The sequence below is a fragment of the Chaetura pelagica genome, unplaced genomic scaffold (genome assembly GCF_000747805.2).
Source record: "Chaetura pelagica isolate M959 unplaced genomic scaffold, ChaPel_1.0 scaffold158, whole genome shotgun sequence".
Classification (NCBI taxonomy): Eukaryota; Metazoa; Chordata; class Aves; order Apodiformes; family Apodidae; genus Chaetura; species Chaetura pelagica.
In genome coordinates this window covers 323,430-347,802 of record NW_009954182.1, presented here as the reverse complement: position 1 = coordinate 347,802, position 24,373 = coordinate 323,430, and the positions used below count along the sequence as shown (strand labels likewise).

General features: G+C 37.5%; 1 protein-coding gene across 4 annotated transcripts in view; it reads left to right on the top strand.

Annotated features, from left to right (window-relative positions):
- The window catches only part of HNRNPR (heterogeneous nuclear ribonucleoprotein R), a 25,064-nt gene extending 978 nt beyond the window's left edge, over positions 1-24,086 (top strand). Inside the window, exons 2-11 of one of the 4 annotated variants that reach the window (XM_010002900.1) lie at positions 5,775-5,940; positions 8,175-8,293; positions 8,716-8,823; positions 9,528-9,641; positions 16,729-16,905; positions 18,535-18,670; positions 19,736-19,941; positions 20,625-20,774; positions 22,504-22,625; positions 22,813-24,086. In XM_010002900.1, coding sequence (XP_010001202.1) covers positions 5,784-5,940; positions 8,175-8,293; positions 8,716-8,823; positions 9,528-9,641; positions 16,729-16,905; positions 18,535-18,670; positions 19,736-19,941; positions 20,625-20,774; positions 22,504-22,625; positions 22,813-23,425 — 1,902 coding nt within the window. In that variant the 5' untranslated portion in view covers positions 5,775-5,783 and the 3' untranslated portion in view covers positions 23,426-24,086. Of the gene's footprint in view, positions 1-5,774; positions 5,941-8,174; positions 8,294-8,715; positions 8,824-9,527; positions 9,642-16,728; positions 16,906-18,534; positions 18,674-19,729; positions 19,942-20,624; positions 20,775-22,503; positions 22,626-22,812 lie in introns of those variants that run through there. The other 3 variants (XM_010002901.1, XM_010002899.1, XM_010002902.1) reach the window with 3 other exon arrangements.
- The last annotated feature ends 287 nt before the right edge of the window (positions 24,087-24,373 follow it).

Here is a 24,373-nt window from a genome sequence, read left to right as displayed (position 1 = left end):
GTGCGGTTTAGGTTGGCATGTGGCGGGAGCCGGGACGCGCTCTTCTCGCGGGGCAGCGGCGCTGCGGCCGCTGCGCTTGGAGTCGGGTTCCTTCTCGGTCCCCACCGGCGCTGGGAAGCTGAGGCACTTGTGCAGTTCAGTGGCCCTGGCAGAGGCCGCGGCCGCTTCCCGCTCTGCGCTGCTGCAGGGGGCTGAGCAAAGCTTTTGGCAGAAAACGCATCGCTGCTACAGCGCTCTGAAATCGTGGGTAGCGTATGTTCCGCTACAGGGAGGGAAAACTAGTCTGCACCTGCTCTCAGATCGCGGGTTCCCGCGTAATACTTCAGTTGAGAGGGTAACACTTGTCAGACACTCCGATGGAGGAATTCTCCAGAATTTCGTTTCTGAAACATTGTTTTTCTTAAGTGGTCTTTTACCACAGGCCCTTACTAAATCTTAAGGTTTTGCTTAAATACATAATTATTACTGTTATTTTTCAAGTGAGGCTATGATTACTGGGTCTTAGCGTCTTTGTTACCTAAGAGTTTTTGAACATGGTTTATTATGTACTTAAGTTCTGCTGGATTACTCTTTTTTTAATAAATTGTTTGGATTCCCCTTTTCCTGTGTACTGCACTAAAGGGTCCCACCAGCAGTGATGTGTTTGTGCTGCGAAGGATCTTACTGCTAATAAGGCTGGGCTTGCTCTTTTTTTTTTCTGAGATTGCACTTTTCATAACAGAATTTTTTACGTGTCTTCCAAACTTAAAGGTAATCCATTCAGAATTCTGCATCTTGCAGTGTAATTTTTTTTTTGCTGTGAACTGTGGTGTTTGCAAACTAGCAGAGTCTGCCTCATAATTTTGCATCCTAGAAACTATTTCACATGAGCACTTAACATCCTTAACTCTCAGTTTTTCTGTCTAGATGTGAACACCTGGAGTAAGATTTGAGCCTCCAGCTAATACTCAACTTACTATTTTTGTCAAAAAAAGCTTCGTTAGGCAAAGATCTGAAAAATTCTTTGAGGATACATTTGTAAGAATGCTCATATTTTTTAAACTTTGAACTGGAGCACCACAACTGTTCTGTTCAACCCAACCAAGCAGATGAGCTATGAATGGCCAACTCCAGTTAGAACTGAGCATTTAAAGACTTTATAATTCAGGTTAGCAAAATGTAGTAGCTGCTGATGCAGTCAGTGCTATAATTTAATGGCATTTATGTTCACTTGCTAACCTGTTGTGGTAAGGTAATGTCCCAATGATACTTGTGTAGATGCTGAAGTATATGAGCTGTGCTAGTCTCTTGCTTAGCATCATGATGGAAGTTCTCAGTTTTTTTCATTCCATGGGGCTCCATGGAGTGGGAAAGGTTGAGAACTCTGTGCTGCAGGGGTGAAGGTGCTAACTATACTTTCTTGTAAAGAGTCTGCCACTGAAATGCTTGTGCAGAAACTTGACTAATGTGTAAAGTTCTGCGGGATGCGATAACTTTGAAACAAGTAATCTTGCTAATAAACAGCGTATCGTAACTAAGCTATTAAAATGTCCCTCTATGATTGAATAAGCTATGGTACAAAATAGATGGCTATTATAGCTTTTATGTAAAAAATAAAGGGATGTGCCAGCAATGGTTGTGAGCCAATGAGGCTTTAATAAGCCCCCAGTTCATTCTATTAATGTGAGTTTGTGTCTTCCCCTCACTCAACTGATTATCTTCCTGTTTTGACAAGAACCTTCCTGAAGTGTAAGGCATATCTTTATTGGCATATCTTTTAATAAAAACCCACTTGTTTTCTTGTGGTTAATTAAAAAAACCCCAACACAAAACAAGCAAAACACCCTCAAAACTTCCCCTCAATGCTATATTTAATGTGGTATAAGTTAAATACTTGACACAGCTAACATATTGGATAGAAGGCATAGTAACATAAGCAAGTTGAATGACTTTGGTGCAGAGTTTTGATGTATGAATTAGTTATGCTTCCTGGGCACCAAGTGCAACAGGTTTAGTTCCTACATGAAATCAGAAGTTACACAGCAGAAGGGTGAACAATCAATAGATAATCACTGTGAAGTTGGTTGTAGTAGTTTGAGATATTGTCCCTTTGCCAGAAATTGCCATTCCTGCTCTGTTAAGCATGTTTTGAGTTAACTAGCCTGTGAATGTATAATTACTTGGGTGGAGTTATACTTAGTCTGTGGGTGGCAACCTCTGTTAGATGCATGGTATAAAATACAGAGAATGTATTTAAATACAGTGGTTGTCTCGTTGAGGCTGAGATCAAGTTGGAGTTTTTTCAGGATGTCATAAACTATCAGTCTCAGGTGTGTGCTAATTTAAAAAAAAATTTCTAGGAAAATAAGTATTTGAGTTATTAAACATAAAAAGAGGCTTGTTTCTGGGTAATTCAGAAGGACCTATAGTTTTAATCTGCTACTTGTCATATGATTTAGAGCTTTAAAAAGGGACTAATCACTTGGAAAATTACTCCTTTGAGATGTAGAAATTTTAGGTGAAAGATAGTGGATGGCTAAAAAGATGTTTTCTATCAGTAAGTATTCACTGTCTTCAAAAGAACATTGTTGGCAACAACAGTGTTAAGTTTGAAACAGGCAGTCCTTCCCTTCACACAGCTCTGAGGTGGTGAAGCTAGGTAACCTCTCAGGCACCAGTGGGAATTCTCCTTGCCTATGTTCAGTTGCCCCCAAAGGGTATCTATTACAGCAGCTCATTTGGTAAGCACATTTTTGTGTACCCTGTGTTAAATTCATCCATTTCTGCATGTTTTAAAAACAAATACATAGTCCAAGTCCACACATACACATACATAATCCTTATAACCCACATTTAAAGTCTTCTTGATTCAACTAGTCTCCCTCTTCTCTAGGTATCCGAGTTACTTAATGCAGATGAAAAACCCAGTGTGTGGGGGTGCACTTTTGTGTGGCCTGGCCTGTCACAGGCTGAGTCACATGGACATGCTGCACATGCAGACATAGATATCACTCCTCTTTAATATCCACATTTTTTTTTCTTTAGTGGAGAGAAAAAAAAAATAATAAAATGCTTGTGTGTTTTCCTTACTGGTGAAATTAAGTTAAAGGATAAATTTATTGATAGCCACATCTAGGTAATATCTAGGGGGAGAACTAAATGATCCGTTTTAGTTATGACTTTCACCCACATAACATTGCTGAACTCAGGGTGCAGGTTCAGTATCCTAAGAGACGTCATCTTGCTTGGTGATCATTCAGGAAGAAAAGTCAGTCTGATCTTGGATTGCAGGCCAAGCTTGCAAAGCCAGCAGGGAATCTGTTACTATAACTGTGAAAATAAATATATTTCTCCTGGATGGTGTTGGGGCCGGAATATTTTGACAGCTATGTCACTTCAGAATTTTCCAGAATAAATTTGTTCAAGAAAGTCTTTTAAATTTGTGTGACAGGAAATAGCTCACATTTGCTCAGCTGTGATTCTGTGTAGTTATCTAATACTTAAGGGTTAGATAGTACTTCCCACACTGATGTAGGCTGGTGATGAAGATGGGTATCTTTTCATGCTGCTAGGCCATAGGCACTGTAAGAAGTTTGGGTGATTGAACTGTAGAGGAGGTGGTTCTTTCTGGACACAGAATAGATGTCAGCCTTTGGGTCAGTTATAGGCAACACTGAGAATAGTGCTAAACTGGGTATGTGACACTTTAGAGTTAATATGTATTTGGAAAAAATGATGTCTGGGAGCATCACCATAAACCATTGAAGGTTAGGTTAGAAGGTGCTTGTTTCAAATAACTTTTCTGTATGTAGTGGTTTAGTCATGCAATTCTTCATGGGTTGTTTTGTTGTGTTTGGTGTTTTTTTGCACACAGAAAAGACAGTATATATATCAGTAGTTTTTCTTTAAGGCAGTTAAAGGGTGAAAAAATTCAAAACTCGTATGTGTATCTTTTTTGTGTATGTCATCCTGTTCATTTTTAGGGAAGGGGTATTCGGAATGGTACTGCACCCAAAACATTTTCTGTTTAACTAAACCTCCTTTGCTCTGCATGGTTTTGAATTTGAGATCTTGCAGATGCTGTCAAGCAGACATCTAGATGATTTTTGTTTTCCTTAATTTTTGTAATGTATAGAAACTTCATGTTCAGGTAGTGTTTGAGAGTTCATTTAATACTTGTAATGATAGCTAAGCATTATTGTACTCTTCAGGAAGCACTATTTTTTTTCCTTCTGTAATTAGGCTATAGTCATGGTTGCTTTTAAGTAAACTGAATTGATGAGAAAGTAGTTTCTTTTTGCCAAGGAACAGAGTGTGTATATATATGAGCTATGTAGCTACAGAAAATTTCCTTTCATTTTCTCACTAGTTGCATGAAGAAGTGGCACCTGGCAGAGTAGCACTGTGAGGTAGTGTTAACACTTCTCTAAACTTGCCCTTTCAGTGAAGACAGCTTTAGTAAAATCATAATTTTTCTGTCTGAAGAAAAATGGTTATTTTTTTTTTCCTTGCTCAAGCTTGCAAATCCTCGTAGGATATATTCCAAAAAGTTTGTGAGCTGTAGTCTAGAAGGGATGGGTAGACAAGTAACTTAGATGTGTGGTTATGTTTGGAGACTTGTTTTGCAGCATAGTAAAGAGCTTGAGGATTCAGCATTTAAAAAAAACAAACAACACTTGTACCCGAATCATCTACATACCTGTATTCAAGTAGTTAATTCCATTGCTCTGACCATGCTGCATATGCCTATCTTGTTATCATTTCACTGCTGATCATCTACTTCTTCCCTATCTTTTAAAGCCTGAGGCTCATTTCATTTTTGAACTGAGCAGCCGATCACCCTAATGTTCTCTGCTGGGTAGTTGTATTGTCTCTTGTCAGCCTTTTTATTGGAGAGTACTGAATATCAGCTGGCTGACTAATTGAGAAATTGGAACTGTTTTTAATGAATTGGGCAAAGCCCACCTGAATGGTCTGAGAAGATAGTTGTGCATCTTTCAGTGCACATGTTTGGAATCAGTTTAATTCTGAAAGCAAGTCTTTTTATTAATGTAAGAACTGAAGATGCTGCAGTCATGGCTTCCTTTTAAACCTAGAAGTTATATGTTACACAAGAAGTAGCTGTGATTTGTAGCACTCCTATTTGAGTACGATGGAAAGCACGCAAACAGTTCAGTTGCAGCTTCAAACGGCAGTGTGCATTAGAATGCAATGTTTCTCTTTCTGTCCTTACTGTGTTCTGACAGTGTTGTGAGAAAGTGTTTGGCTGATCTTATGCAGCATGTTGGGTTTGAAGGAAGACATGGCAACAAAACAAGAAAGTGAAAATTAGCAAACAAGTATTGATCTTTTTACACCTGAATCTACCCTGCAGGGTTATGTGTTCACTAAATTTTTAACAATTGTTTTAAAAATAGGGGAATGGGAAATGAAAATAGCACTAGCTCTTCTGATTCTTTGTTGAAGGATGTTATTGTCATATCCCAGTACATTCTAGCTGCTATGGTAACCAGTTAACTTACAATCAGCAGATAAAAGTTTAGACATTGTTATGTACATGAAGTACATTAAAAAAAAAAAAAAAGTAAATTCTTCCATGTACATTATCCACAGTATTAAGGGGTGGTACTTTCTTTTGAAACTTAGATCAGCTGCATCCAGAAAGTATAAAATAAAACTTTTGATGCCGGTCATTTGCAGCATGTATACAAATTAGTTTAGATAAATCATGCATTGTCCTACAAACTAGTTATTTCTGGCTTATTGTAATATAGCTCCTGAATTTTTTCCAGCAGCATAATAAAATGGCTAATCAGGTGAATGGTAATGCGGTACAGTTAAAAGAAGAGGAAGAACCAATGGATACTTCCAGTGTAACTCACACAGAACACTACAAGACACTGATAGAGGCAGGCCTCCCACAGAAGGTGGCAGAGAGACTTGATGAAATATTTCAGACAGGTATAATATGCATTTCTTGTTTCTGACTGGTTATGAAAGTGAGGGCATACCATTTTCAAATTTTTATAGATTAAGGTTTAAAAGTTCATTGTTTTTGATCTGTGTAGCTCTGAATGTTTTGCTACTTTGACTACCCTAAAGGCAAATTGGGTTTGACATTGACTAATTACTTGACACAGCCTTAGTGTTCTATGTGATACCTTAGTTGCTTTAGGGCACAGAGCACTAGCTTCTTAGACATTGTCAAATAAAGATGGATGTTTTAGCATACTAAACTGTACGTTATTTTTTTTTTCTTCAGTCCAAATCATCATTTTGCTTTTACTTTTCTACTGTCAACTCCTCACAGTGGCTCTTAAACAATCAAAGGCTGGATAGGTGACTTAGTGAGGGAAGCAATTAGCTTGCCTGGGACTACATTTGAATTGAGTCTGCCTGTGGATTTTTTGTTCTCTCTAGTTCTGAGTGGACAGTTTAACATTTCAGTGTAATAACCAACATGGATTAGTTTGACACTAACTGCTTTTCACCAAAGTTGAGGACTAAGCTATCTAGCAAATCAAGTAATACCTTGCTGGTAGCAAGTGGTCTCTGCAACTTCTAGAGAGGTTTATTTATATACAAAGGTTTTTCTATTTTGTTTTTGTAATGCCCTTATTATTTTGTCTTATAGACAGAGGCTTTCTTTTTCTCTTTATAGTGTTCTGTGAACAGATTCACAAGAAGCAGTAGCTCTGTGTGCTGATCTTGAATGCCTTAGTGGCAAGATGACAGTTTTTGTTGAAAAAAGTAAAAATTCCACTGATTAAGTGAAGGCAGTTCAAAAACAATACCTTACCAATCTTCAGTATGATACTCTGGCTCATGTGGATGTCATCTTTTGGAAGTCATTCACAGTGAGCTTTCATCAAGCTTTAAAACAGCTTTTATTGGCTTCAGACATGCACTTTCTAACTGTGGGTCACAATGATGTGCACTTGATGGTTTGAGAGAAGGTGTAACTACCTGGGCAGAGGAACTTGTGGGGCTCTAATGTGTTGCAGTTAGGCTGTGTTGTGAGGAGTTCTCAAGATTTTCAGCCCAGAACCTGACTACCTAGTATAATTCCACAGCATGAGTAACTTGAAAACGTTTATTCACACTTGCTTAATGCCACTGAAGATGTTCACATTGTGCAGGGGTTTGTTAGTGAAGCAGACTACTTTTGACACCCAAGGTAAATTTGGGGTTGAACTTTGGGATTTTTAATCTGCTGAGGTCTCATGAAGATACAGGTGCCTTCCAATATGCAGGATCACTTCTGAAATGTAGTCCTTGGGCTTGGCACTACTGTGCATTTTTGAAATCAAGTAGCAGTTAAATAATTGTATTTTGGAGATCAAGCTGTTGCAAAGTGTGTGGAGTTCTTGGTATCTGTTCTAAATTTCATTCTGTACTTAAAGTGCAAATCTTAGTCTGAACTACTTGCTCCACAGCTCATGCAAGTGCATTACCAAAGGAAAGAAATAACCTGCAAAGGTTCTTGAACAGGAAAAGTGCTTCAGAACTGGTCCAATGTTTCTTGGGAGAGTTTGTACCTGTAAAATTAATATTAGCCGTTTCGGGTACATAGAATACCTTTTGAGTTCTGCTCTTGAACTGCATACAGCAGCAAAATGAGTAAAAAAGAAACAAATACTTAAGACATTTAGGAAGTCCACTGATTTTTGCTTTTTGAAGTTGGAGTAAAAGAGTGTACAGACCATTCTACTTCCTAATATTTTGTGGGGAAGAGCTTCAGAAGTATTTGATTGTCAGTTAGGTAGCTCCTTTTTCACTTACAATAGGATACCTGTAATTTTCAAGTCAGCTTGCTCTAGAACAGCCATTCAAGAGAAGGAAGTGGGAACTTAAAATGAAAGGCAAACAAAAATCCAAATTATTAGAAGTGAGCCAGAGTTCACCATTTCAAATCTGCTCTTCAGCAGATTGCATTCCTGAGTGCTAGGAAACTGTTACATATGGGGTATAATCTTTCACGTCAGTTAGTGCTTAGGTATATACATTTTAATTTAACTTTTTTCATTGTTGTACTCATGTTCTTTCATATGCTTGTGTAGGAATATGTAGTTATATTAAATGTGTAATTCTGTTGCTATGGAACGTAACTTTTTTACTTTAAAAGCAAACTGCATAGTTCTTAGTTTGTGTAAAATTCAATAGAAATCTGTAACTTCTTTATCTTTAACTTTTAGGGTTGGTAGCTTATGTCGATCTTGATGAAAGAGCAATTGATGCTCTTAGGGAATTTAATGAAGAAGGAGCCCTCTCTGTATTACAACAGTTTAAAGAAAGTGACCTGTCGCATGTACAGGTAAGGTGAGAGCTCCAGGAGTGTGAGCACATGAGTATAATGGTGTTCTGGCACTATTGGCAGGAGAGTTGTAACTTAGAAATTCATTGATATTTCTGTATTCTAATGTTTCAAATCCAAATCACAAGCCTTTTTAAAAATTGCCTTAAATGTGTAGGTATTTGAGTGCAAAGCAAAAGCTCCCAGATAATAATCAGGGCTGTTGAGAAAATAAGGTAGAAAAACTACCCGGAATCTGCCAAGTTTTTTACTCTGACATATTTGTTCAATTAATTGTTATATTTTTCTAAAGGATTCTTTTGACATTTTTGTCTATTGCATTGGCTTGATATAGTGACCTCTTGGCATGGAGTGTACGATTCGGTGGATTCCCAGGGCTTTTCATATGCACAATTGAATTATTTTGTAAATTATATCTACAGAACAAAAGTGCGTTTTTATGTGGAGTTATGAAGACCTACAGGCAAAGAGAGAAACAAGGCAGCAAAGTACAGGAGTCAACAAAGGGACCAGATGAAGCAAAGATTAAGGTAACATCTAGAAAATACTGGTTATTCTATATGACCTGATATGTCACCTGTGTGCAGACTGAAGTTATTTTGAATGTGCTTAAGTCATAGATACTACCTGGATAAGTATGCTCACACTTGGCTTTAAAGAAGTTTGTGCATGATAAGAGGTTCTGAAGAGAGTGCTTGTTTGAAATGCAGATCTTCCTGATTACACAGTTGCCAAAATGCATGAACTTAATGTTATGTAAAGTCTGTAAAAACATTGATATGCATTTAAGAATTGTCTTAATTGTCTTTAATATGAAAGTTGTTGTGCACTCATAAAATCACTTTCAGACTGTTTGGATGTTTCAGCAAGGTTTTGTTATATTAAGGAACTCTTCTGTTTGCAAAAACCAAAGCACAGAGTAGATGAGAAGAATTGTCTGGTGTCCTGGAGTTGTTGGGGTACTACATATGAAATGGAAGATAAGGGACAAGAAAAATGAGTTATTTACAGTGATTGTAGTATAAAACAAATGTTGCTGTTTGTGGTGGTGTTTTTTTTAATAGCACCAAAATAGCAGATGTGTTTTAGTTTGTCCGTATGTGCCTTGTTACCAAATGTGACAAGGAGTAGGTAAGGAAATGCTTATGTTAGGACACTTTTATTCCGTATATTAACCTACTGTCCTCCCTCACTGTAACTACTATGATGATTTTATATATTTTTTTTTTTTCAGGCTTTGCTGGAGAGGACTGGTTACACTTTGGATGTAACTACAGGCCAGAGGAAATATGGAGGCCCTCCTCCAGATACTGTATATTCTGGTGTTCAGCCTGGTATTGGAACAGAGGTTGGTATATCCAGACTAATCTGTTATATATGTTTGTGTGAACTGCTAATTAAGTAATACTTGAAAATAAACTCTACTACAAGTGAAAGTTTAAAGTGCTGTAGAGGAAAGCATTCTTTTATGTTTGTGTGTTTTAATCAGTCTTTCTTATTCCTCAGTATTCTGCAGCAGACAGGATGATACGTTGAAGGGGGAAAAGCAGGTGGAATATACTGGGAAGGACTATGTGAAACTTCTTAAAACATAAAATAGGTTGTTAAATTGACCAAAGCTTATGGTCCATTGCTTAAAAAGTAACCAATGTAGATGCAAGCTGTATAGATGGTATGAAAGCTTGACTCAAAGGTACTTCCTGTGTTTACAACATAAGTGGAATTTGAGGGACAGTAATAGTATTTTGTGCAAAGTGCTGAAAGTGAAAAAGACTATTGTATGAAGATACAGAGTTTTGAAGAGGATAACTGAGATGAGTAATTGTTAAGGAATTGCTTATTTGCTTTTGTTTCAATTTATATGAGAACATGCTTGATGCTTGCATGGACTGATAGTGAAACTACCACACTGAAAGAGCCCATGTAGCTTGTTTCCTCTCGTAAATTTTTGTAATTCTGCATTCAGAAAGGTGGCTTAGAAGTTGTTTACCAACTGAGTGGTGTTGCCAAGGTGATTACAGGATGGTATGAAGTGTTATTTAATTGCACTATGCCTCATTGATACTAGGAAATATTTATTTACAGAGAGGGTGGTTAAACACTGGAACAGGCTTCCTAGAGAAGTGATTGATGCCCCAAGCCTGTCAGCCCTATAATGGTGAGGTAGTTGGACTGGATGATTATTGTAGGTCCTTTCCAACTGAAATATTCTGATAATGACTGAAAAGACTTCACTGATCTTAGGTATTTTGTCCTAATGCTGATGGTTAGGCTCTTCAGGAAGTCTCAGGAAAGCCATAACATTGCCTGTGCTTTAATACTTTTAAGAGTATGTTTTTTTGCTAAGTTTCCTGAAGCTTGCTAAAATAGGTAACTTGTGGAAACTCCCTTAAGATAGAACATAAATGTTCCATGAATCGATATTAGAGGCTTAGTAAAACTCAACCAGCTAGTTACAGAAACCATACAGCTACTCAATTAATTGCTTGCTGTTGTTCTGTAGGACTTAAAGTCTGTTTAGTGCTTTAGACATGCTGTTTGGTCTGACTGGCTGAGGTGCAAAAACTTTGCTGAAACTGATGTATGGTTTCTAAAATTCTGTGAAATTTAGTCTTCAGCTCTTGCCGTTGAGCTCTTGAGTCACAGTAATCAACAATTTAAACATGATCTTATGATGTGGTAGACTAGGCAGAACATGTTTAAACTCAAGTGACTGGAGATTATTGTGGCACTTCTTTTTTTTCCAGAATGAGGTAGATTTTGTTTTTTGCTTTTTCCCCCTCTTTAAGTTTTTGATAACCATTTCTCTTTGGTACTTGATAGTTCTGGTTATATAGGAGTGTGAATGCCTCTTTTCTAGTATTGTGGGTAGAAAGAATAAAAAACTCAGGATGTATCTTTTTGGATTGTGGCAGTGAAGCTTTTGTGTTTTAAACTTACAATACTGAAGCTCTCATAGCTTGTGACAGCTCAGATATTTCGAAGCCAGAGCTGTCACTGATGTCATTAATGGCAAACCTCTGGATTTTAAGGATACCCAAGTACTGTTAATGATTTCAAGAAGATACATACTAGGTAGGTTTTTTTCTCTCCAAGATGTATTAGATCATCTACTGTAAATATTTGTATGTCAACTAATTTATTTTCTTAAAACATAAAACAGAACTCGTTCCATGTTACCTGTAGCTTTAAATCTCTTCAAATATGTATTTGAACGTTGTACAGTATTGATAAATAATCTTGGGGATGTTCAGCATGACAAATGTTCACAAATTGTCACAGTGAATGTTTTGTTGAAAAGATTATGTGGATGAAGCTGTCCACTGTATTTTTTAGGTGGGGCCAAGAGCAGATGGACTTTTTTGGAATGTGATTCTATTACAAAGACGGTAGTTAACAGCTGCCAGGAAACTTGGAGGAGAAAATAATTGCGATAGGACTTTATATTAACCTTGAACATTCTTTTTATTTAAGGATTTGCTGCTCCAACACAAACATTTTGCTTATTTGAGGTCACATTATGCCAACACTTGGAAATGTTCATGGGAGTCTTTACTGGACCAGAATGGAAGCAGTAATTTTTGAGTTTGTTTTTCTCCTCATGCTGACTTTGTCATTTGCATCTGCAAAGGTTGATAACTACTTTTCCTCAGCGGGCTTGGACACTGCCTCTTCGGTTTGTTTACAGTTTCAAAGATCTTTTACACTGCTTTTGCTTACTTCCTGTTACAGCAGCTGTTCTTAAAGATGATCAGAAGGTTTTTATAGATACTTTTCTTCCCCTCAGAGATCAAGGTAATAGTCAGTAAGCACATCAGGAGATTTAAGGTCATGACTGAACCCATGCATCTGGTCAGCAAGCTATGAGCAAACTTCGGTTATGAAAATGCTTGAGCTGTTTATTTCCTCACTTACCTGTTCTGCAGGCTATTGGTCCCTAATGGGTTGTTTTGTAGTTTTTTCTAAACGCTTTGAATACTCTCAGTCACAATCTTGTGACTGTTTGATAAAGGAGTTCTTGTGGAGATGCTTCTATAAACCACTAGATTAAAGAAAATGGTCAATATCTTGAACATTTTGAAATTTATAGATTATTTTTGCATCTTTGAGATGCTGGAGCTTTTATGCAGACCATGAAGAAGATGCTTAGATGTGTCACAGTAAAGGTGATTTCTAAAGTGAGTATTCATATTCCATGAACAAAAATAAATTCCTTGGAGGAAAAAAATTGGAATGGGCTCTTAAATTGAAAGATAATAATTGATTATTTGCATAGTATATCAGGCTCTGCTTAGGGATGCTTGCTGTATGCTAATTGTAGTTTATCATTTTACTGAAGTGTGTATGCAAGTTAATGCTGAAAAAAAAATATTTTGTATTCCTAATTTCTGTTTTTTAATGCAAAACAACTTCAGGTTATCTTACTGTTCCTTAATAAGCCAGTTGTTCAGCAGTGTTGGAGGGTGCACAGACAGTAGTAATTTCTACATAGCAATTTCAGAAACACTTGAAATGAAGTGCGGACAGGACAGGGAAAGAAAATGTATTTCATTTTATTTAGTCACAGCAAGGAGCAGTTAAAGTGTATTAAGAACAAAAGGAGTATTAGTCTTAAGTCCACTGCTAGTCAGGGATGATGAAACTTTCATGGTTTCAGTTGAGTAATGTTGGATGGTAAATCATTCAACATTGTATCTGTAACATCTGCATTTATGGGTAATTGCTAATGAGGTTGAGCTGTATTTGCTAAACACGTTAGAATACATACTTTTCAGTCCTTATGTTCAGTCTGTTGACTGAGGACCTTTTAGTTGTTAAACTCTGGAAAACTGAAAACATAATTATTTTTTTGATATTATTTTCTTTTTTTAGAGGATGGTAAAAAAAACAACAACTATGTGCATGTGGCCTGTCCAGACTTAACAGTACACCAAAAGTTGAGGTAACCACTGTGGTGCTTAAATTCCATCCTTCACCTTTTGGTGTAAATATAGTAACTGTTAAAGACATGGTTTGGGGAACAAGAAGCTTCATTTGTAACTGTAAAGTACCCGCCCATCATAATATGGGGTGAGGGGGAAAGCACTTCTCAAAATCAGCCTCATGCAGCCAGTATGAAGAGAGTAATTGGCTTAATTTGTACTGATTGCTGGATTGGTTTCAGCTTTGAGGTGTCTCCAGATAAAGAAAGCCCTACCCTCCAATTTTGAGAGACTTCTATTTCAGCCCAGCCCAAAGGTCCCTCCTGAGGAGGATTCCTTGGGATCAGGAATATTTGGGTTCATTGCAGCAATAGGGAAGGAGCAGAGGAGCTGGGAGAAGCGAACAAAAAAGCCCCTACCCTCCAATTTTGAGAGACTTCTATTTCAGTGATGTGAAATAAAAACTTGAAAAATTCTAAGTAGCTTATTTGCCCATAATATGCAAAGATGATGTGCAAGGTTAGATGCCTGTGCAACAGTTTAGACTATAAAATAGAGGAATTGCTACAGGTCCCTTTCAGAACTGAAACCTATTGGATAAGTGTATGATAAACATAGTTTTTTATTGTTACAAAAAATGCAAAATTACTTTGAGCTGTGTGAATGGTAAGATGGTATTATTGCATCTGCTCCTCTGAGTGAGTGGTCAGAGTTTGTAACAAGAAGTCAGAGAAGGGTTGTGAGGCTGACTTGCAATCTGGAGAGTTATGCTGGTGGAGATGTTGGGACAATTTAAATTACTTCTCTCCATAACATATTACATGGGGATTATTATTGCAGTAATATACTGTAAAAATTAACTTTAGCAATGGTATAATAAGCTCAGCAGGAGTTGAACTAGGCAAAGCTTGTGCTGGAGTTAGTACACAAATGGATTCACTTCTGTGCTGGAAGAACTGTGGGGGTTCAAAGGCTTTTTGGACTGTGCCAGGTAGTTTTCCTCTTGCTGTGAGTTTTTTAATGAATGTTGCAGATTTGGAAGAGCTTAAGCAGTCATGCAACCTATATTAATTAGCACTTAAATTTGGTGTTTAGGAGGAATTTGCTGCAAAGCATGTGAAGAGCACTATGAAAAGGAGAGAAGTTTTGAAGCAGCTCTTGCAAGGCTGCAGTGTGCTCCTGTTAGCTTGCAGTTACAGAAGAGGCTGAGTTGTTGAAATAACTGAAGGATACATCGTCTGGAGCTCAGAAGTGGATTGCACCCCTTGATAGTGCTCTGGACAGTTATTCAGGAATCTTGACATTGAAATTTCCTGAGTTAATACTTTTAATAATTAATCTTCTAGAACAGAAAAAAAAGAAGTAAAATGGAGTACTTTGTACAGGTCCTTTAGGAAGCAAAACTAGAAAAAGTGTAATGGTCTGATTCCAACAAAGGCCCAGAAGTGATGCAGTTGCATCCCACTTAGACAAGATCTCTCATATTGTTTAACTGATAATGCCTGTTTCTAGAGTTTTCCCAAAGTTAACTTTTTCTGGATGTAAAATATGAAACAAGACTGATAATTATCTTCTTTGGTATTTCAGCAACTTTATTCAAACTTATAAACATATCTGAAAAAAATAATTGCAGAGGTTTCTTCTGACCTTTGCAAGATGTTTACCTGATGCTTGCCTTGTCTAGTGTTGATCTTGTAGTTCAACGTATGTTTAAAGTCTCAAAGCAAATAGACTTATATGTGAATTATGCCCACAGAGTTATCTAGTCCCTCTGTTATACGTGGAAGTTACTCTAGAATGTAGGTCAGATATGAATGCATTAAAATGAAATCCTTAATTCTGTTTCCCATACTAGCTCCAAGAATGTGCTACCTGAACTGGAGTAGTAGTCTTGTGGAATTGTCGGTGGTGTAAAGTTTGTGGAGAGTGAGCTGGAGAGACTGGGAAGGAATGAGGAAACAAGCTTGCAGGATGGTAAATCCTGAAATTAGTAATTTGGTAAATAGATGGAAAACTAGGCTTTGTATTTGGATTAGGGTTTTTCTTTTTCTCAAATCTTCACATGTCATCTTCAGTTTCTGCATCTGAAACAAAGAGTTTGTTTCAAATGTAAAATATGACATTTTACGTTTGACTCACTTAAAAACAGTTACAGTTTGTGGATAGTTCAGTTGACAGTTCCACTGTCTTAGTAGCAACTTGAAGTTCCTGTCTTACTCATCTCCATGATGACGTCAGTTTTTGTCTTTAAAAGCTACATGGGTTTTGGAATGAAATGTTCTAGGTTTAATGACAATGGAATTACCTGTCTGTAGGGATTTTGAAGCTTTTTAGGGAGAGAGGAGGAAGGGAAAGCCTGTTGGCTCTACCATAAAATATTCACTCCATGTGATAAATCAGTTCCCTTTTTTTATTCCCCAATAGCAAATAAATTTTGCTCAGTTGCCATTGATACTGAACTGAGAGGGGCTAAGCTAGGTGAAATGAATGTTCTGGAAGCTGAATTTTGGGAATATCAGGAATATCTGTTCCATAAAGAAACATCTAAAGATTCTGTCTTTCCTTTGGCGGAGAGTAATTTGTGTTCCACATTTTTTAAATCAGACTCGTCGTGTTCTTCTCATAGGTTTGTTCATATCAATGCTTATGTGGGCATTCTGAGTGTCTAGTTCTGGAATTGCCTGCTAAGCCTGCAGTACCAGATACAGCTCTGGCAAGGCCTCACCTAGATGGAAAAGGTTGAATACTCCTAGCTTTTTAATTATGAAAAGTTAAAATAAATAGAATTTTATCATAATGGGTGTCTGGAATTTTTTGCTTGTCTTAGCAATTCAGAGGGGAGCTGCAGTAGAGGCAGAAATTTGCAGGAGTGGGGAGGAAGCATTCTAGGGAGACCTCAGCTGAGGAGATTAAACTCCTTAACAAAACTTTACCAAACTGTGTCATCACTCTATGTAAGCAACAAAAACATTAGGACTCCAGACTTTCTCAAACAAATATTAAAACATTTGGTTGGTGGAAGCTGAAACAAATACAGACCAAAAATAAGACTACAGTATATATTAAAAGTGGGAATGGTGCAGTGGGCAGTTTAAGGATTTTTGCAGATTTTTTTCTGTCTCTGTAGCCTTCTAGTGAAGATTGAGTTACAGATTGATTTGAAAATACTGCAAGAGCAAGTAAGTGCTTGGCCTACTTTCATGCAGGATACTCACCTAGATAATCTGTGAAGTCTTTGCTTTTAATTGCCAAAATTATAACCAGGTAAGAGCCATTTGCCTCTTCAGTGGTGGAAATATAAGTAACAAAACCAGGTTTTCCATATATAAGAACCTAGTACTAATAGTGGGAGGTTTAGAAGTCTTCTTAGGACACTGTTGGCTGCAGTGACAGCTGTGGTGATTCCGCTGTGATGGTTCATGCTGCAGTGTATTTCCTTTCCCAGGAACTTTCAAGTATTAAAAGAAAGGTTGACTTTCTGAGAGAGCTTTAAGTGTTCTCTTCCTTTTTTAGGTTTTTGTTGGTAAGATTCCTCGAGACTTGTATGAAGATGAATTGGTACCACTCTTTGAGAAAGCTGGTCCAATTTGGGATCTGCGCCTCATGATGGATCCTCTTTCTGGTCAAAACAGAGGTTACGCTTTCATTACCTTTTGTAGTAAAGATGCAGCACAGGAAGCAGTCAAACTGGTGAGTAACTTATTTTCAGACTGGACAAAATACTGTAAACATCAAGCATGTTGCTAATCTCTTAAATAATGAAGTGGTTGAAGTGTTTCATTAAAACATCTGTTGACAGACTCAATTTTACTTTCTTAAAATGTGCCTCCTAATTTGATTTAGTAAATTCAAACTGTGGTCCTCAAACTAGAGCATTGGCTGCTACAGCCTACTGCAGTCTGTTAGAAGATGAGTGTTTATAGTAAGAGTTTAGGTGATTACAACTGGAAAATATAAGATCTGCTATGTTTAAGTTTTATCATCCTTTCTGCTCTAAAGAACTGATTGGAGACGCGTTGTTCAGCTGCTGTGGAGGAGGTTCTCTGACTTGGTGCTCTTTATGGTTCACAGTGGTCTTTAGTTCTTTCTTTTGGCAGTCATGCAGTCAGCTCACTGCACAGAATCCTGACTTGACTTGCATCTAGATGGTTTGGCAGGGGACACAGAGCAATTTCCTAGGGAGTTCAAATCAGAGACAGCAGTCTGATTGGGGCCTGGTTCATTTGGCCTAACCTCTGCCTGAGAGCAAAATTTAAGAAACTAAAGAAGTGTTACTCTTGCATAGTAAGGGCTTCAGAAGGAGGCATTGTCTCTAGATGTTCCAGTGTTTGTTCCCTCAAATATTTTCATGTGACTAGGGGGTGCTTGTCCCTGTTTAGGCTGCTTTTTCCTTTTTAGAATCTACTTGAATGTTTTCCTGAATAAGATGCAGAAAGTGTTTTTTGCAATTGATTGTTTCTGGGTTTGTGTTGTATGTAAAGCAAAATTCCAAAATGTTTTTTTTCTTCCTTAAATTGATGTTTGATAGCCTGTGGTACCTCAATATTGTTCTAGTTCTTCTAGAATATGAAGAAAGTCACTGAATTAATTGCTCTGTCATCTGCATGGTTATGCCTCAGCTAGGGTAAAAATGGCTGAAAACTTGCTTTTAAGGAATTGGATGATGTTTTTCAGAAGATCATAAGTGATCAAGCATTCATTCTCCTAAGTTCCATTTGACAATCCTGTCTAAAACAAATACCGTGTCTTTCTTGAATTCTTAAGTAATTTTTTAAAGTAAAACTTTAATAGTAAAATTCAGAGTCCTAGCATTTACAAGATCCCAAAAATCCCTGCTGTGGGGATGAGGGAAACAAGGTCACACACTGATTCAGACTTCAGAGTACCTCATAGCAGATAGGCTCAGTGTTTAAAAGCTGTCAAAACGAAGTGGAAGACCTCAAGCTCTGACACTGAGTCCCGGCATAGGAAGAGCAATTGTCTAGGAAGATCTTTCGAATCTGAGACAAACAGTAGGTGAATGAATTTACCCCATGCAGTTTGTCTCTGTTAGGTGTTGTACCTCAGTTTCTTTGCAGCTTTCCATTCAGCAGAACTTCTAAAGTTTCTGTGGAAAACCTAAGCTTGACAATGGTCTTCCAGATGAATGCTGACTCAAATACTGCAGATCTAGTAATTCTCTTGCAAAAAGCTGATTCAGTATGCAGATATAAAAGTAGTAGTAGATCATTAAGAAAGCAGGGTTTGTTTACGATTTTGAGGATCTTTTTGTTTTGTCCACAGTAATATGAATAAATGAATGAGTTATTATTTTCTCAGTGTGACAACTATGAAATCCGTCCTGGGAAGCACCTTGGAGTATGCATCTCTGTGGCAAACAACAGATTATTTGTTGGGTCAATTCCAAAGAACAAGACTAAGGAAAATATACTGGAAGAATTCAGTAAAGTTACAGGTAAGACCTTCTTAAGAGCTTTTTACGCTGATTCCAAAACACCCCTCAGCCTTTATTTGTTATTTGACAGGTGCATTCAGCTGTCATTGAAACTGTTTCCTAAGTTGTAATCCAGATTTGTTGCTGGTAGAAATTTTATATATCAAATAACTTTTATGGTGGAGTGTAAAGGGATTAGTGTCTGTTTTACTCATTGATAAATGAATGATGTTACAGGTTTACAATTTGAGATGGAAATGAACTCACAAGTGAACTCAGAAAAAAGTGGAGATATGAATTCTGTTACCTGTTGGAGGCTCTGTATTTGGATTTACGGTAGAAATGCTTTCACAACCACAAGTTTTTGTGGAGCCTTCAGATGTATGTTTGAAGATTGATGGGGAGGAAGGAATGCTAAATCAGTTTAGAGTGAATGTTATTGTAGGAATAGAAAATGACAGATTAATTTCTGTCCTAGGTTTTCAGTGTTGTTCCTCAATATATATAGCAAGTAGAAAGAAAAGAATTCAGCTTGTTGCTGGAAGGATGCTTCTACTTTGAATAACAGAATTGGGGTCTTGATCACCTGTTCTTTTTCCTGTTGGAGAATTTTAACTTCTTTTGTAGAATTGCTATTCAGAAGAGCTTCAGGGAAGTGGTGAAAACAGAATGCGAATATTTGTTTAGTTACCTCTCCTCTTTTTGGAGAGGTGTGGAAGAAATACTTTCCCACTTCCCCTGAAGGCAGAGGAGATGCCATGTATTCCTCCTGACTGCTTTTCAAAAATGTAAAAATGGTAAAATAAATAATAAAAAAAACTTAATCTGTGTGAACTGTTCTATTGATGTTTTGCAGGGCCTGATGGTGAGGTAAGTTTGTTATGGAGAATTTAACTTGCTAGGTGTTCTGTTTCTGGGTAAATTTGATGGATATCTCTTGTTCTGCTTTTCTTGTGCTCCCTCCCACTTTCAGGTGTTAAATTCAAAGGCTATGTATTACAAAAAACAATTGAAGGTATTTAAAGTAGACTCTATTTTTTTTTAAATTCCTTTTGATGCTTGGTATACTAAAGACCTGTTTTTCAGAGGGTTTGGTGGATGTAATCTTGTATCATCAACCTGATGATAAAAAGAAGAATCGAGGCTTCTGCTTCTTGGAATATGAGGATCACAAGTCGGCAGCGCAAGCTCGTCGCCGCCTGATGAGTGGGAAAGTAAAAGTCTGGGGAAATGTTGTGACAGTGGAATGGGCTGATCCAGTAGAGGAACCTGATCCAGAAGTGATGGCAAAAGTAAGTCCAGAAACTTGGATGCTTCTGTGCTTTGGGAGGAATTTCTTTGTGCCATAATGACAAAGATTTTTTGCAGCTGAGCAAATCTAGGTTTGAAGCACAAAAAGCAGTTAAGGGACGTTTTCACAGGAAGCCCTGTGAGTTGGCATGATCTGAGCACTGCAGGTGAGCTGGGGTTGTGAGACATGAGGAATGTGCTGTTGTAACCTACGGTTCATGTTTGAACTAATGGTGTAGAGTTATAGTGCTGGACTGTCTGTTCATTTTTTGCTTCTGCTGATTACCAAGTTGGGTATTTTGTATTTTCTGGAGTGAGATGAAGTTGAGCATAGGGAATGACATGCTCTTTTTCCCTGTGTTTTGGGAAAACTGCTGCTGTTGAGGTTTATTACTAAAATTTTACTGGGACTTTTAGCATCCCAGAAGCAGAAAATCAAAGTTGGATATTCTTCTGGTCATGAAAGAGAACTGTGGAAGGAAAGAAGTTGTAGAAACTTCATACAGGGAAATACGAGGGCTTTTTTTTGGGTCTTTTTTTAAAAAAAAAAAAAACAGCTGCAGAATTTATAAGGAAACCCAAAATATCTTAATGCAGAGAAGTAAGAAACATCTTACTAGTTTGTTAGTTTCCTTCAAGGTTTGACTTCTAAAGATTACAGCTCCCTTTTTCATGTTTTCTCCAGGTGAAAGTGTTATTTGTAAGAAACTTGGCCACTACTGTGACAGAAGAAATTCTTGAGAAGTCCTTCTCTGAATTTGGAAAGCTGGAAAGAGTAAAGAAGTTGAAGGATTATGCATTTGTTCATTTTGAGGACAGAGGTGCAGCAGTGAAGGTTGGTTGGTTATTTTTTCCTAGCTAAATTGGTAGGAGTAGTTCTTGTGCAAATGGTGTTCTGAGATTTTTTTTTTTTTTACAGTAAACATGTAGGTAAGACAATTTGTAGAGCCCATTTAATAAGTTTCCTTTTGTGAGAATTTTAATACTAATAATTTTCTCTCTGGAAGGCTTCTTCTAAATGACTTAAACATTACAGATCATTCTTGGAAGCTTCAAAGGTGTCTTCCTTTGTATGTGAGAACAGTTAGGAGGGGCATTAATCTCTGTTGTTTGTATTCAGTGGATTGAATTCTATAGAAATGATTTAGTTTTTTTAAAAAAACCATAATTTACGGGGGAAGAAGGTAGGGAGGAAGTGTTTAGCACCTGGGAGTCTTGAGCAAGTATTTTGGGTATCGTGTATGTGGCTACAAAGGCAGTTCAAAGGCTCTTTACTTAAGCTTATTAATGATTTTATAACCACTTAATTACTTATAATTTTCCTTCCCACCAAAAGAGGGTTTAGAATACTCCTGACTTTGGCTTTTGTCACTCATATTTAATGAAGTTGAAGTCAGTTTGGATAGGTTTAGACCATGTCCAAGAGAGGGTGAGAGATTGTTGACAGAAAGGGTGAGTCAGCAACACCTGTTTTATTATAGTATGTCTTTAACAGTCTCCAGTTCCTTTCCAGTAGACCTTGCTTCTAAATGCTGTGTTAGATTTGAGCAACTGAAACTTGTAGGGGATGAGAAAAAGATCTGTGAAATGCAGTACAGCAGAGGATCTCTGAAACAAGCTACATCATCTGCCCCATGAGCCTGATGCATGGCCACTCGATTTATGAATTTTGTGAGGTATTTTTGTGTAAGAGCGTGTTGATTCTTTTTTAATGAAACCATGATGGTGTTAATGGATGGAATTGCTCACTGATTCCAGGGTCTGTTTGTATTCATACCTTTTTTGAAATAAATTGCTATGATCTCTAATGTTTTTCAGGTATGTAGCTGTACAGACATGTAGTCTTAATGCAGATATTAATACCCAGAAATGTTAAATGCAAAGCAGATAACTCCAGGTGAACAGCTGGGATGTAGCCCTAATCTTCTTTTGTGTGTGTATTAAGTTCCCTTGGTGCCTGCATTTGACAATTAAAAATTACACATTTCTTTTCTGGAAGAGTCTTGTCTCGCTTCATGAGATCACCAGGTTTCAGTATTATTTTTTTTTTTCCCCTTAAGTATGTGTCCTCAGAAATACTTGATTTCCTTAGAGGCCCTCGTGTAGCACAGTCAGACAGTCTGATAGCTAGAAAGGCCAAATATAAAAATAGTCTTTCTTTTGTGTGTGTGCCGTTACCTGGCTTAGTAATACAGTGGAGTTGGTGTGAGTAGTGAGAACTTCTGTCAGTGAATTTCTGAACCATTTTTAGGGGATATAAGAACATAAAATGTGATGGTGTTATGCCTTTTTTAAAATTATATATATAATGCACAGTGTGTTTTAATGCCCTTTTACCTTATGATTTGAAGAGAATAATTTTTAAAATACTGTTTCACTGTAACTGTTGAATAAAGTAGGATTTGAAAGAATAATGTGTGACATTCTGTTTAAGTAGCACAGAAATGAAGCGCTTGGCATCGTTCAGTCTGGAACAGCCCAACCTCTTGGTTTCTTTCAGTAAGTTTAATTGCTTTTTGATTGGAAACAAATTTTTAGGTGTTTCTCTTCTAATTTCTGTACAGGCTATGAATGAAATGAATGGGAAAGAGATAGAAGGGGAAGAAATTGAAATAGTGTTAGCAAAACCACCGGATAAGAAAAGGAAAGAGCGTCAGGCTGCCAGACAGGCCTCCAGAAGCACTGCGTGAGTGTCCCTTCTTGCACTACTGCCACATTGCAGCATACACTTCTGCTCAGAAACCTCAGCTAGTTTAGAAGAACCCGAATTAGTTTTCTCCATGTGTTGTTTTTAATCAACAAGGGGAAATTTATACTTTTTATTTTGGGAGACCTTTGAAGATAAATAACTGCATGTTTCTTTTTCTTAATAGGTATGAAGACTATTATTACTACCCTCCACCTCGCATGCCACCTCCTATTAGAGGCAGAGGCCGTGGAGGGAGAGGTGGATATGGTTATCCCCCAGATTACTATGGCTATGAAGATTATTACGATGATTATTATGGTTATGACTATCATGACTACCGTGGTGGCTATGAAGATCCCTATTACGGCTATGATGATGGCTATGCTATAAGAGGAAGAGGAGGAGGAGGAAGGGGTGGGAGAGGTGCCCCTCCACCACCTAGGGGGCGGGGAGCACCACCACCAAGAGGTAGAGCTGGTTATTCACAGAGGGGGGCACCCATGGGACCGCCGAGAGGAGCCAGGGGTGGGAGAGGGGGTCCTGCACAGCAGCAGAGAGGACGCGGTGCTCGCGGAGCCCGGGGCAACCGTGGGGGCAACGTAGGAGGCAAGAGAAAGGCAGATGGGTACAGCCAACCTGATTCCAAGCGCCGTCAGACCAACAACCAGCAGAACTGGGGCTCCCAACCCATCGCTCAACAGCCGCTCCAGCAAGGTGGTGACTATGCCGGTAACTATGGTTACAATAATGACAACCAGGAATTTTATCAGGATACTTATGGGCAACAGTGGAAGTAGACAAGTGAGGAGGGATTGAGAATATTTGAAACATAGAATTGGCTATAGCTCTACATCCTTCAAAACAAAATTGGCTTAATGTTTCATCCTTCAGTAGCGATTTGTATTGGGCTGAAGAATCACTCTATTGTGTATATACTCGAGTCTCTTAGTTTTTTCTTTTTTCATAAATGCACTTGGACATTACTGGGCTTGCAGAATTCCTGAACTCCATATGGGGTTTCAATGCTTTTATCATTTTAGGCTTCATTTTAGCAGTTTAAAAGCAGGAATTTTAGGAATGGCACACTGTTCAATCATGATTTTGCAGAACCTCTGGTTTTGGACAGTTTACTTTTTTTTTTGGATTTGGGATAAACTACATAGGAGTATGCTGTACATAAAAGTAAAAGCTAGTGCTTTGTCTTAGTAGTTTTAAGAAATTACAACAAATTAAGTTTTCTTGTATTGAAAATAACATGATTGTATGTTTTGCATTCCTAGAAGTAGGTTAACTGTGTTTTTAAATTGTTATAACTTCACACCTTTTTGAAAATCTGCCCTACAAAATTTGTTTGGCTTAAAACGTCAAAGCCGTGGCAATTTGTTCCTTGATGTGATTGTATTTCCAATTTCTTGTTCATGTAAGATTTCAATAAAACTCAAAAATCTATTCAAAACATTACCTATTTCAAATTCAATTGTGTCCTAAAACATTATTTCATTGGTAATTCTTGTGAAAAACACTGTTTTCAAAGTATAACTGCCTATGTGAGTGATCAAATTAATGCAAAATTTCTTGTGCTTTCCAACATGTAGCACTGTGGACATCAGACTGAAAACTAGGAGAAATTACAGACAGCCCAAAGGGCTCTCTTTTTTAATTGCTGTTCAGTAGCTTACCAGCATTGAATTTTGAAACTTTTTTTCTTTTTAAAAAAGTGTTGAAATGTATCCAAACATACTCAG